The sequence below is a fragment of the Pinus tabuliformis genome, chromosome 1_2 (genome assembly GCF_031772625.1).
Source record: "Pinus tabuliformis cultivar Carrire ecotype Pingquan chromosome 1_2, CPIR1, whole genome shotgun sequence".
NCBI classification, from domain to species: Eukaryota; Viridiplantae; Streptophyta; class Pinopsida; order Pinales; family Pinaceae; genus Pinus; species Pinus tabuliformis.
Window position 1 is genome coordinate 246,740,975 of NC_142298.1, and position 14,737 is coordinate 246,755,711.

General features: G+C 39.1%; 1 protein-coding gene across 1 annotated transcript in view; it reads left to right on the plus strand.

The window, feature by feature from the left end:
* Window positions 1-2,903: 2,903 nt before the first annotated feature.
* Window positions 2,904-14,737, plus strand: part of LOC149205295 (ubiquinol oxidase 4, chloroplastic/chromoplastic-like) — a 462,750-nt gene continuing 450,916 nt past the window's right edge. The window contains exon 1 of the mRNA XM_089394977.1: window positions 2,904-3,335. Within this exon, the coding sequence (XP_089251103.1) occupies window positions 3,172-3,335 (164 nt within the window). The 5' untranslated portion in view covers window positions 2,904-3,171. The remainder of the gene's footprint in view (window positions 3,336-14,737) is intronic.

The window sequence follows — 14,737 nt, forward strand, 5'->3', positions numbered from 1 at the left end:
TTATTTTTTGTTTGTCAAGTCATATGTGATCCTCTAGGCTTGACCCGTGGCTTGATGAGTCGCGACCTAGGGGAATCTAAGCCGTCAAATTCACCTGGGGATCGCACCTTGCCTGGGCCACACCAACCCTTAGCTGACTAGACTTTTTAGCATGTCTCCTCCCCTAGCACATGACACAACCACCCCCCGTAGGTTTGATCATGGGTTTCCTTGCTAATGAGGCCCATCCTCAATCAGATGTGATTATTTTTTAGTTAAACATTAACATTTTATTTTTTATTAAGAAGTTTAATGTTTCTTTCTATTAATTTTATAAGAACCATTAGATGTGGGTTTATCCTATCTTTTTTGCAATTTTACATTTAGGTAAAACGAAAAGTTAGAAAAATGTCGTCTTGCTTCTCACAATATTTTCTAAATACAAAAAAGAATCTTAAAGTGATATTTTCATATATATTATCAATTGTGTCATTTTGTGTTATTTCTTACATGGTGATTGAACACCTTTGTGTTATTAAATTAACCTAGATCCATCTTAACTCCAAATTTACCAAGTGATGAGAGGGATCAAAATCCTTTTTCACTCTAAAAGAGGGTTGCACCTCAAGAGATTTGATCCTCCAAAATTAAGATGGATGTAAACTTGTTTACATAAACAAATAAGATTTTTAGTTTTTATCTTTAGCATAAATACATAAACATATTAAAAAAAACCAAGTTAATTGTTTATTCCAACTTTGAAGTCGCTTATAATTTACCACTAAACTATTCATTAGATACACTATCGTGCACTCGCACAAGTGTGAACATTATAATGTGTCCATGAGTCTTTGTACAACTCTTGCTAGTGGTAATCATGTCACATAAGGCTTGGATTGCTTAAGGCTCAAATAAATTATATACTTTACATCTAAAAGTAACCCCCTCTCTTCCCTTTCTCTCTCCTATCTCTCTGGCTCTCTCATTCTCTCTCTCAAGCCTTCTATCTCTTCCTTCCTCTCTCTCTCTCTCTCTCCACCTCTATTTCTCTATGTCTTTGTTCTTCCCTCTCTTTCTCTCCCCCCCTCTTTGCTCTCTCTAGAATATCTACATAATATTTTTAGTAGTGTTGAGGACAAAGAGTTCAAAGATATCTCAAAAGTAACTATAACCTTTTTTCTTTTAGATTTAATTAAAAAATGTTATAAAGTCAAATTATTTTGATTGTGAAATGAGTTATGGATTGGTATTGATAAGCCATGGTATCGTCACAATGCCTATTTACAAGTTAATAATATCCATGGTAAAGTGAGGGTGAATATCCATGGTTAAAAAAAATGTTATATTATATTTTTAAACAAATAAATGCATCCTAAAATATTTCTAACAAAAATAATATAAAATTGTTTGATAATAATAATTTTAATATTATTTTTATAAAAATTAATAAACTAATAAATTTTATTTTGTTTTATTAATTAATAGATTAATTAATTTTATTTTATAACCAAGGTTTATTTCCTAAATCAATTTTCAAGAAAACAAAATGAAAAATTATGATACTTAATTATTACTATCCAATTTTAAGGTCAAAGCCAAAGCTAGACATCAAATTCATCAATATGAGATCCCCTTGTTTGTGGGACAAGGGACCCACCTTCACCCAAGGATTTGACTACTAAGTCTATGAAGGCATACATACTCTAGTCTCTACCCCTCTCTGGTTTTGAACCTAAACCTGTGACCTCTTAGGAAGAAACACATGCTCTTAACCATTAGGCCCACTCAAGCTGTATGGGCCACTCACGCTGTATAATACTAATGCTGTAATAGTGATAATTTGTTATTAACTACATGGTTCACCAAAATGCTTACCGAAGTGTTTTCCAATAAATGTAAATGCATTCTCTATGTTTAATTCATATATTATTTATAAATTTAAATGTAATAATGTGAGGAGTTGTTGTTATCTTTACATTTGATTATTTTAGTTACGAAATATATTATTTTTAAGTAAATTGTTTATTTTTTTCTTTATAAATTTTTAATAACCAATTTATATTTATCTTCACTCAAGATTTATTACGAGTTAAGAAGCATCAAATTTCTTCAGGTGTAAATCTTTCTTCAAGTTTGGTAAGAGATTTGCAACTTGAGAGATTTAATCCCTCTTAGTGCTTGACACACCTGAAGTCAAAATAAATCTAGGCTAGTTTAATAATTAATAATTATAATTATTGATTTTATTTTTTTTATTTTTATGTACAATCTAATTTTCCATATCTCTTCCATTCGTTGAGGTGAGTGACTTTCAACCTAAACATTTTAATATAAAAGAACATTGTTTCCAAAAATTTCCATCAAAATCTTTCTACCTATTTTAAATTATTGAATATTTAATAACATTTTTAAACTGAAAAAATATTTTAAAATTCTTATACCATTAATTTAAAAAACCATAATTACAAAATATTTTAAAAGTTACCATTTTGTTTGGGAAATAATGGAAATTATAAAAAGATTTTGAATTTTTTAATAAAGTAAAATCTATTTCCACCGTTAAAAATAAATTAAAGTTATCATTTTGTTTGAAAAATAATGAAAATTATAGGAAAATTTTGAAAATTTTAATAATGTAAAATCTATTTCCACCCTTAAAAATAAATTAAACACACGTGGAATATGTAGACAACGGCATTTACAAAATCAACGCCTTACATAATTGCTTTTAAAGACTTATAAGCCATATTGCTTACTGCACTTCAACACATAAGCATCATCATCCCACACGGAGTCGATATTCACCACAAATCAACCTTATAATAATGGCAGCCAAATATATTCCAAGAGCGGCCTATAGTGATCTACGTGGCAAGCAGCGGAAGCCCAAAAGCTACAAACCTATTTCTCAAGTTTTGCGATTCTTAAGGGTATGACGAGAACAGAAGGCATCAACATATTCGGATATTTATGCGCAACCAAGGAAAGCATCCATATCTCTCTTCATTCGGATATTTCGCATCCCAGGAAAGCCTCCATCTCTTCATTTTCATTGCTTCCTACATACACTCTGCATGGGCCGGATCGACAGAGGTGTGTCATCCAAAGTTTGGACATTGTAGTCGTATGTGTGGATGAGGGACACCCAGTTATAGACTGTAGAAGCCTTTTCCGGACTTCACTCGTCTGGGCATGGCGTTTTCGCTGGGGAATTCGTTAAGTGTGTACTCATCCACGCCGTGTAAGTGGAATGCTGTTACTACACCCTACAAGGCTGAGACTTTAGGTAACCAGCTGCGACCAAATTCAAACCGCTCTTTCACGAGAGTCCCTTCAAAGCAAAGACGGGTCTCCAGGTGAGCAGCATTTAAGTCATTAGTATTCATATCTAGCTTGCTTAAATGACCATGGCAAAATCAATGTTTTGAAACTGCTATTTGATATATATACACATACTATTTTCTCAAAACATGGGTAGTAGTCGTCTGCAAAGGGGTGTATGGGTATCAAAGTTCTCCCATGACACACCTTGCATATTGCATGGACTTATAGGTTATAATTCTAAATTTTAAAATGAAGTTAGAACAACATCCAAGGGTAACAAATTAATGAAATAGGAAAAGGCAAAAGGGGCTGCCTGGTAAGACATTCTTTTGGGTTGAAGCTGGCAATCATAAACAAATAGTAGTCATCATTCTTATACATCTGGAGTTGCGGGGTTAGTATGGTTGCTTGTTTGGTCTTCCCCTCTTCCTCTGCCCGCTGTATTATGTGAAGCAACAGCTGGATCCACCTATCTTGTAACATCTTGGTATAGCTTTTACTACTACAAAATCTTCTTTCCATGTGCATTGGTATAGTCATCCCATAACCTGTGTTGTCAATGAAGGACTAGGTTAAGATTGTATCAGGCATTCAAGGAGCCAACTGAGGCTGCCACGTGTAATCAATAATGTCTAAAATAAACTTGCGTTCCTCCTCATTTTGTCCTTATGTTTCTGAATTGCCTTCTTGGTCCTTTCTATGGTCTCTTAAATAAAGCCCGTAGGTGGTTTATTTCCATCTACCATTTTCAAAGCTTTGTCCTATGGATCTAAATCACTTACAACTTCATTAGCATCCTTCCTAAAATAAGAACTGAATAACAATGCCAAAAAGCCAGGTTTATGTGTCCTTTTCTTGTACTTTTTAACTTCATCCATTCTAGCCTGACGTACTATCTTTTGAGATTATTCTCTTGCGTACATAAGGTTTGCAAAATGAAGTTTGTTTGAGGGTTAACTGATACTAGGGCATGCTAGCTCATTGGTTTTTTGCATGTTTCCTTATGTTGCATAATTATAAATAATTTTGGTTATCGATTTGGCTTTATCACAATAGATTTTACCAATGCAATCTTCCCTAGATATCCTCTAAAATCAGGTCCATACAATTGGTTGCATTTAGGGTTGGAAAATTTGTGGGTTATTGTTCTAGAAGTCAACCAGCAATGGCATAAATGGAAGCATTGTCGGTAACAATTTGCAGAACATGCTCTATTCCCACCTTCGAAACAATATACTTTATGAAATCACATAACAATTGCGCATTCTTGACTTTGTAAGATACATCAACACTTTCAAGGAACATAGCGTCCCTAGGACAAGAGACAATAAATTTGAGAATATTTTTATTTTTTTTCCATCACGTCAACAATCAAAGATGATGGTGTAAACTTTCCCTCTTAGAGCAACACCTAGGGCAAGAGATTTATGGACAAAATTTGAGTGGGTGTCCACCAAATTGATAGGTTAGGTAGCCTAGACCTATCACTTGATGTTTAGGCTCTCAAATCCCCAAAAAGCCTCTTCCCTAAAATTTGGCTCCAAGCCCTAGATTTTTGTCCCAGCCTTAATAGGACCGAATTTGAGAGGAGAAAATTGTGGAGAAAGTTTAAGATTGATCACCAAAGACTTGGACTAGTGCCTTGTCCTTTGGGCATATGGGGTCAAGGATGCATAGATATGCCTAATTTGTTGCTAAGGAGGCTGGAATTTGATCCCCAAGGTATCAAAATTCCAACATTTACCCACTCAATGATAAATGGAGTTTGATGTAGAGTTATAAGAATTCTTCCACTAGGAACATTCATTACATGCTATACAATGAGTAACATATGCAATTCTCAACTATATGGCCTTTTAAAATTAACTTTCGACAAATTAGGGCACAAATTAGCAAAATATAGAAGCAACAATTCCATACATTAGACAATCTCAAAATGAAAATCTTCATCAATAAGTACTTACAAGATAACGTGTAGTATATCCATCCATTCATCAAAGAAATAGCTCTAAAGAAAATCCAAAATAACTTCCACACATCGAAATGCATCCAAGATACTCCAATAACAAAGAAGGAAACAAGTGTGAATTCTTTTACAGGTCTAAATTCTCCAAGTGATGACAATGAGAGATTAGAATAATCTCTGTCCAATCTATACATGTCTAATGATCTCTAATTTTAGCCTAAATACCCTTAAATTGTAAAATAATGGGCTTGATATGAGGTAAGGTTACAAGCCAACCTCATAGCCAATATAAACACAAGAAATAACCCACAAAAGAGGTCGAAATGCTGATGTCATGCATGTGTAGGCCCTTCTAGGGCATGCGTTGGGCTCCTCTAGTGCCAAGTCAAGTGTAGATGGCTCCAAAAATTTGGATCTAGGGGTTGACCCCTAAATCTCCATGCAAATCATCCCGTGGACCCCATTTTTGTGTTTGGGGCACAAAATGGGTCTCCTGGTGATAGGATAAATTGATTTTTCTCCAACGTTGAGGGCTTAGAGGATGGTGCTAGCCCTCCCATGTGTTAAGGGGTGATACAAATGTCATCTGTGCCTTAGATCAATTGCCAAAACCCATATATACTGCAAAATTGACAGGGGGCACGTTGGTCCAAGTGCCTTCCTGAGTATTTTGATGCGTATACGAACTTTTTTCGTTACAATCATCTCATGAATAATGTGGGGCAAAGCACATACTGGTGGGGTGCTGTAGGTTCCCATGGAATGGAGTGATGCTCTGCAAGTGATAAGAGTCTCATGGCTCTCAATGCTTCACCTGTAGGGTGTCATAATACTCCTCTAGTGGACCTGAGCCCTAGTTAAGTTGCCCAACTCATGATGAAAATGCCTTGCTAGTCACACACAATGCCCAGTGTTGCATCTTCACCATTAGCTACAATTAATCATTAGTGCATCATGTGAACTAAGCTTGTTAACCAAGGGAAAAATGAGATTTCATATTGGGCTTCTCTTCCAAATTTGGGGCTTTGATCACGTAATAGTGTTACCTCCCTAGGTAGGAGTGGCTAATAGATGACCATATTGGGTGTTCCCAATGCTTAAGGGAAAAGACATGTCCCCGATACATCCTTCAATCAATAGGTGGCATGTGAATAATGATGGAACATAATGGTGATAAAGTGGTCTCAGGGCCAAATGCCATGGGCAAAGGGGTACCAATAATGAGGAAGTATGCATATTGGGTGTACAGATGTCAGGAGGGAGCAATCATGGAAGCATGAGTTACCCCAACCTTTGTTTTTCCACCCCTCTTTACTTTCCTTTTGCTTTTTCATGATTTTTCTTTGTATTATTGCCCAAAGCTTCAGGGAATGAGAGCATGCTGTGAATGATGTATAACAATTATTACCCCCTTAAAGGTTGGGCATTTTATCTGTTAAGTTATGGTATGTTCTATGCTTATAACAATTTACTTATTTTTCTTATTATATTCCACAGATTAGCAATCACATGTACATAAAGTAAAGTGCAGATAGAACATTAAACGATTGACAGAAAACAAGCCAAGACAAGAGACACAAGATGTGGCGACTAGCCAGGGACAAACCCCACAATGTGTGGGGAAACCCTTTGATCAAATCTTCTTTTATCTTCAATAATTTAGCAGAGAGAAATAGTACAATAAATCTGATTCATATCAGCAGTAGCAAACCCTAGATCAGTAGCATCAGCATTAGCGGCTTCATTATCAAACTAGGGCAGACCATATCTCACAAACCGACCGTCGGATTGACTTCATTCCACCACCAAAAGTTTTGGCTTCCAGAGGAGGTTCAGATGAACCTACAATGCAGTTCAGATGAGGAGATCTTCTAGGCCACGCAAGTCAATCTTTACTTCTGCAGTTGCAGCTTCAAATTCAACAGCTTCCGGCTTCACATGTGTGAGAGAGAGAGACCCATTTCAGCGCAGTAGAGAAGAGACTCAAATCTGCGCAGTAGAGAGAGAGAGATGTGATAAGATGAGTGAGTCCAAATGAAGAAAAGTCCTCTTATATTTATACACAACGTTGGTGGGTGAATAGATGCGACTGTTGGGCTTCTGAGCCTACATGAGTTGTAGGTCGGCTTGATAATAATTCCATAATCAAAATAAATTCATATCTCCATGAATACTTATCGGAATCGGATGATCTTTATATCAATCCTACACCTCTCGACGAGAGGAATCTAATAAAAATATTATCAGCCATGAATAAGATGACCCACATGAAGTTTTGCCCTGGTTGCCAATTTTAACACTCCCTCTCAACCATGGAGAACTTCATCTGCAATCTGTCTATCGGTCGTTAATATTCATCCATCAAATGCACTGCCCTGTACAGCCTGACCCTTGCCCTGCTCTGCTTTATTCTGCCTGTTCTGCTTTGTCTTGTTCTGCCTGCACTGATCTATACTGTTTTGCTCTGTTCTGCTATGCTCTTGCATTGTTCTGTTCTGCTCTGCTTTTGTCCGAACTATGAAGAAGAAGAAATGGTCGAGGATGTATCATACTGACTCAAAGTCAGTCTCAGAGTATGTACCACTGGTCCCAGACCAGTCTCAACCAATCCAAAGTCAGCGTCATAGTGAGTACAACTCCAATGGTCCCAGACCAATATCATCCTCCACTGACTCAAAGTCAGTCTCAGAGTATGTACCACTGATCCCAGACCAGTCTCAACCGACCCGAAGTCAGCTTCATAGTATGGTACAAATCCTACCACTGGTCCCAGACCAGTATCATTGATCCCAGATCAATGGAGGTCATCCTAGCGTAGGGAGTACGGTAGTTACAACGATGCGTCCGTCGGTACTACTATGGTCCCTAACTTCATTTCCCTGCTCATTGATCAGATGAGAGGTACTTCCCATGAGTCCCAAACTGCATGGGTAGGATGCCTCGACAGGAGAACTAATCAATCCTGTCCTCACAGGAGAACACATCAATCCTGCTACGATTGCCATGGAGAACACATCAATCCAGGCCTCACAGGAGAACACATCAATCCTGCTACAATCGCCATGGAGAACACATCAATCCAGGCCTCACAGGAGACTAATCATCCTGCTACACAGGAGAGCGAATCATCCTGTTCCACAAGAGAACGAATCATCTTGTCCCACAAGAGAGCGAATCATCTTGTTCCAGTGTGCACCACCAGGGGAGGGTGAGTCACCCTGTGGTCGTATGTTGCTCCAGTAATAACCGCAAGCCCTCAGAGCTCCCAGAGCTCAATGTATGCAACATGCAGGACCCTTGTACAAGGGTTTCTTACAGACTCCAAGTCGTTTGGGAAAATCACAGATTAGATCTTTCCTCGGGGCTTTGACAAGGTGTATCAACCTGTACATCATCTTAATGCGATGGAGCCTCCTTGCTTATCAACTTACCATATCCAAGATGATGTCTATCTGCTGGAGCAATCGACGAATACGAGATTCCTCAATAATCGAATCCCACCTCTGGTTGTTATAGAGAATCACAGTGGTATTCAATGTAAATCCAAACAGCTCACTGAAGAGCTTTCGCAACCAGACTACCTCACACGAGGTTATGCTAGCAACAATATATCCTGCTTTGGCGGTGCTCAAAGCCACCGACTTCTGCTTCCTGCTCATCCAGGATATCGAAGCAGATCCCAAGGTGAAACAACACCCGGAAGTGCTCTTACGGTCCACCACACTGCCTTCCCAATCAACATCAGTATATCCAAGTAGTCTCACATCTCCGGCAGTGTATCTTAATCCATGAGAGATTATGTCTTGAAGACATCTCAGAAGATTCCTGGCATCAATCCAGTGAGGCTCAACCAAATATGAGCTCACAATGCTAACTGCAAAACATATGTTCGGACAGAGGTTCACCAAGAACATCAATGCGAATGAGTTTTTGAAACTCAGAGGCATTTCCCAAGTCTGGTCCGACATCACTACCATATAACTTCTAAGAGTTAAGATCCTCGAGGTAGTCATAGTCTTGCAGTCCATCATACCGAATCTTTCCAATATATTTACCACATATTTTCCTTGAGATAGGAAAATTTCCCTTGGCTTCTGCCACACTTCAAGTCCTTGGTCCTTCATTTCAAATTCAGAAGTCATCTCCCTCTTACATTTGTGAATGAGAGGGTTTGCACCTGTTAGAAAGAGGTCATCCACATACAACACCAGTATGAGAGGCTTGTCATCTTCAACCTTAAAGTAAAGGTTAGGATCGGCTTCACTCCTAGTGAATCCCAACTTCATCAAGTAGCTATCGATCCTCTCATACCATGCTCGGGGTCCTTGCTTCAGCCCATAGATAGCTTTCTTCGACTTGCATACATGATATTTTCGATCATAAATCTCAAATCCTTCGGGTTGCTCCACGTAGACCTCTTCTTTGATCGAGCCGTGCAAGAACACGGTCTTAACATCCATCTGATGTAGGTTCCATCCTTGTGAAGCCACAAGGGCTATGATCAAGCGGATGGTCGTATATCTGGAAACAGGTGCAAATATCATAGTCTATACCTCTCTTCTGGGATAAACCACGAGCAACAAAATGAACCTTATACTTTTCCATACTTCCATTTGCTGCATGCTTTATCTTGTAAAGCCATTTTGAAGTAACAACTGTCTTGTCCAGTGTGTGGGAACTACTTCCCAGACATCATTCTCCATAATAGACTCATATTCTATGGTCATAGCATCCTTCCATAGTTAATGCTTGATGACATCTGAGAATGATAAAGGTTCATTTTGTATGATCGTGCTCATGATTGTCAGGTATCCCTGATACCTGTTAAGTTTCTTACTTGATGGAAGGTTCCTCAGGGTGCAGCATGTCCTTCAGCATCATCAAGTATCCCCCTAAGCCATGAAGGCCTCTTCCTAGAAGAGGAAGGCTCATGTGGATGAGGATACTTCGGATCCATGGATTCTTCTACATCAGGCATTGATTCATCATCCTTTTCTTTCGGTTCCCTGGTGTCGGCTTCTTGAGAGCTCCTCAAAGTCAGAAGATTGTTCACCTTGCGGTGAACTTTTCTTCAGGAGTCTTGGAACCCAATGCTTGATGAGGGCATTGATTTTGTACATATACGGCGGTGATTGTAGTTTTAGCCCATAGAAACTTCGGAAGTCTTTGATCATGTAGCATGGCCCGAACAGCGTCCATCATCGTGTGGTTCTTACACCATTCTGCTCAGGAGTATGTGGTGTAGTAGTCTCCCTCTTAATGCCAACCCCTGGTATGCCTGAGTGAACCAATTGTAATATATAGGAGGTCTTGCTTTGGCTTGAGGGGAATGGTCCCCTTTTGAGCTTTCGTTCGGCACATCATGGACATACACCTTCTTTCTCTACTCAGAATTCGGGCATCCCTGTCATCATTTGTCTTACACCGAGTATAGCTTTATAATGAAGGGGGGCAAACCTCTAATGCCAAAGTTCAGACTGAAGAGATGTGTCATAAGACATGACACCTAGCAGACTTCCATCGACCTGATATAATGAATCAACACTAAACCCAAGAGTAAAGGCATCTTTAACATTATTTTTCCATATACATACCTTGCCATCGCTGAAGGTTACCTTGTAGCCTTTGTCCTCCGTTCCTGAGATGGACACTAGGTTCTTTTTGAGGTCAGGTGCATTTAATACATCCTAGACTTTCTAGCCTTCTTGAATGGTTGTCCTCTTCCTCGATCCCCAGCTCCCCTCTTACCTTTGCTGTTGAATTTGTCATTCCTTTGATTTGCCATCAGAGGGATTTTGATCATTGTCCCGTTGTGAGTCCTTTCTATCAGGGCACTCCCTTGCATACTGACCTGCTTTATCGCAGATGTAACATTATCCTTTTCTTCCACCCTTAGGTCCAACCTTTCCTTTTGATTTAGACCCAGAATTATTTATTTTCTTAGCATGAGAAGAAAAAGCAGCAGGAGGACCTTTAGGCAAGGGCATTTCCTGCTCTTCTACCCTTGTTTGTTCTTGAATGCATCTAGCCATTAATTCCTCGAAACTAGGAATTACATTATTGTTCAGAAGAGTAGTCCTGAACACATACCATTCAAATGGCAATCCTCCAAGAGTTGTGAGTGCCATTTCTCTGTTAGTAATAGTTTCCCCAATAGATAGGAGATCGTTCTTGATCTCGGTGATTCTTAAGAAGTATGCTTGCATACTTTCATCTTTACCCTTCTTGATTTCCCTCAACTTATTTCTAAGAAACAAAACTTGATTTGCATCATTAACTTTAAATAAACTCACCAGTCTGTCGTAGGTTTCCTTGGAGGTGTCTAGATCAGAGATGTAGGCCACCAAGCGCTTGTCGATAGAGTCCCGGATGATCTTCTTTGTTTTGACTTCTCCATTTTTCCATTTGTTCCAGGCAGCAGCACATGCATTTGATGAAGGCTCAACAATATTGCCTCTTACATGGTCCAGCACTCCTTGATCTTCAAGGGTTAGATCGATAGACATCTTCCATCCGTGATAGTCAGCTTTCTCACGGAGCTTGTCTTCGGCAGGAAAGAGTGTTGAGGACCCCATAGTTCTTTTAGGATAGCCTTGCCAATCTTCTCTTCAATGATTGCTCTTGCTCTTGCTCGGGCTTTGTCTTCACCTCAGCTCTGATACCATGTTAAGTTATGGTATGTTCTATGCTTATAACAATTTACTTCTTTTTCTTATTATATTCCACAGATTAGCAATCACATGTACATAAAGTAAAGTGCAGAAGAACATTAAACGATCGACAGAAAACAAGCCAAGCTAAGTTGCAGGAAACGTGGCCCTAGGGGGCGTTTCGCCAGGGGAAACGAAACGAAACGCGTTTCCCCGTATCGTACGGCCTGGAAACGCGTTTCCGGCCGTACGGCCACGTTTCCCCAAAAAAAACATTTGTTTTTTAATTTTTTTTTTCTAATGTAGATCTCTTACATTTGTTTGCCCTAGTGTTGATATGCAGTTCATGGTAATGTTAAATTCTTAAAGTAAAAGTGATATTCTCCTTTATTTTTCATTTTCATCCTTTTACTTAAATTTTTAACATTACCATGAAATGACTCAGGATGTTTGAGAGTGGTTTCGCCGTCATTGGATTTCATATGGAGAAAGTAGAATTTTAGATCTTACTCAAAATTCAGCAGACTTATCTGTTTTTCAGGATTTCAGGATTGGGGGGATTTCAATGTTTCCATTGGATTTTAAAATGTACTAGGGTATGGAACTTGTATTTAATCGAGAGAACAAAGCCCTCTATGCAGGGGAGACTCCCAATAATCAAGAGAATGTAGGGTACTAGGGTATGAAACTTGTATTTAATCAAGAGCACTAAGGTCATTCGACTATGTAGGAGGAGACTCCCAATCAACCACGAGACAAAAAATTAGAAATTTCTCGTGGCTGATTTTGGATATTTCTATTTTCATTATGTGATTATTCATGAGTAAATGTGATGTAAATTTAGATACTTATAGTCTATGCATTGACAATTGACAATTTTATCATAATGTAATAAATTAGAATGTATCATATATGCTTTATGATTGCACATATTTCTTAAATTCCTAATATATATATATATATTCGCGTTTCCCCGTTTCCAAAATTTGGGGAGGTCGCGTTTCGTATCGCTTCCCGTTTCGAAAACTCGTACCCGTTTCCCCGTTTCGTGCAACCTTGAAGCCAAGACAAGAGACACAAGATGTGGCGGCTAGCTAGGGACAAACCCCACAATGTGTGGGGAAACCCTTTGATCAAATCTTCTTTTATCTTCAATAATTTAGCAGAGAGAAATAGTACAATAAATCTGATTCATATCAGCAGTAGCAAACCCTAGATCAGTAGCATCAGCATTAGCAGCTTCATTATCAAACTAGGGCAGACCATATCTCACAAACCGACCGTCGGATTGACTTCATTCCACCACCAAAAGTTTCGGCTTCCAGAGGAGGTTCAGATGAACCTACAACGCAGTTCAGATGAGGAGATCTTCTAGGCCACGCAAGTCAATCTTTACTTCTGCAGTTGCAGCTTCAAATTCAACAGCTTCCGGCTTCACATGTGTGAGAGAGAGAGACCCATTTCAGCGCAGTAGAGAAGAGACTCAAATCTGCGCAGTAGAGAGAGAGAGATGTGATGAGATGAGTGAGTCCAAATGAGGAAAAGTCCTCTTATATTTATACACAACGTTGGTGGGTGAATAGATGCGACTGTTGGGCTTCTGAGCCTACATGAGTTGTAGGTCGGCTTGATAATAATTCCATAATCAAAATAAATTCATATCTCCAGGAATACTTATCGGAATCGGATGATCTTTATATCAATCCTACACCTCTCGACGAGAGGAATCTAATAAAAATATTATCAACCATGAATAAAATGACCCACATGAAGTTTTTCCCTGGTTGCCAATTTTAACATTATCGCTCACCAAGGTTGGGACATGCATGGGTTCTTTGTATGATGTGATGGGGCAATCATTGGCCCTAGGAACCAAGGTGATGACCATAATGATAAGGGGTAGAGCTCATGCTTGGATTTTGCCCATGTGCTTTATCTAATGTTCTGACCATCTTTTGCATTTTATGATTTTCTTTTCCTTTTGTTTCTTGCTTGTGGCCATGATATGCTTTTAACTTTCTTTTAGCTGCATCAACCTACGGGGCAATGTTTCCAAGCTCGACCTAGATATGTGGACAAGGGGAGGGGTGTGCCAGCGCCCTATAGACCCAAAGAAGGGAGAAAGTGAATAGGGCTTGTAATGCGCGGGGTGAAGAGATAATATGGAATGGGAAAACGGGACCACACTACCAAAATTGGGATTTCCTAAGTAGTGCCCTTCGTAAAGCCATATGCCAATAGGGGAGATCCCATGGGACTAGGATTAAAGATTAACTCCCCATTTAAGGTAAGGGAACAAAACCATGGTCAAAGCCCTTCCTTCTACCAAGTTACCCAATAATTTATGCCTAAATGCCCAAATGAAAACCAAGCATAAGCACCTGATTGTACAATGAAAAACATAACTTTGGGTTCGCACTGCCCACCTTCTAACATGTGCTCTTGACAAATGGGTGAGGAAACATACAATTGATGTAGGTGGCGGAGATAAAGTGGCACATCACATCGGCTACAAGGTGGCTGTCAAGGGCTACCGGCTGCCGACTGGAAGAAGATGAATAAGAGAAAAGCTCTCCTAGGGGTACCCACTTTTGGTGGGTAACAGGTCTATTGCTAGCACACAACCCTGTAAGGGAACAAAACCATGGTCAAAGCCTTTCCTTCTTCCAAGTCACCCAATAATCCGTGCCGAAAAACAAGCATAAACACCTGATTGGATAGTGAAAAACATACATTTTCGGTCAGATTGCCCACCTTCTAACATGTGCTCTTGACAAATGGGTGAGGAAACATACAACTGATGCAGGTGGCGAAGATA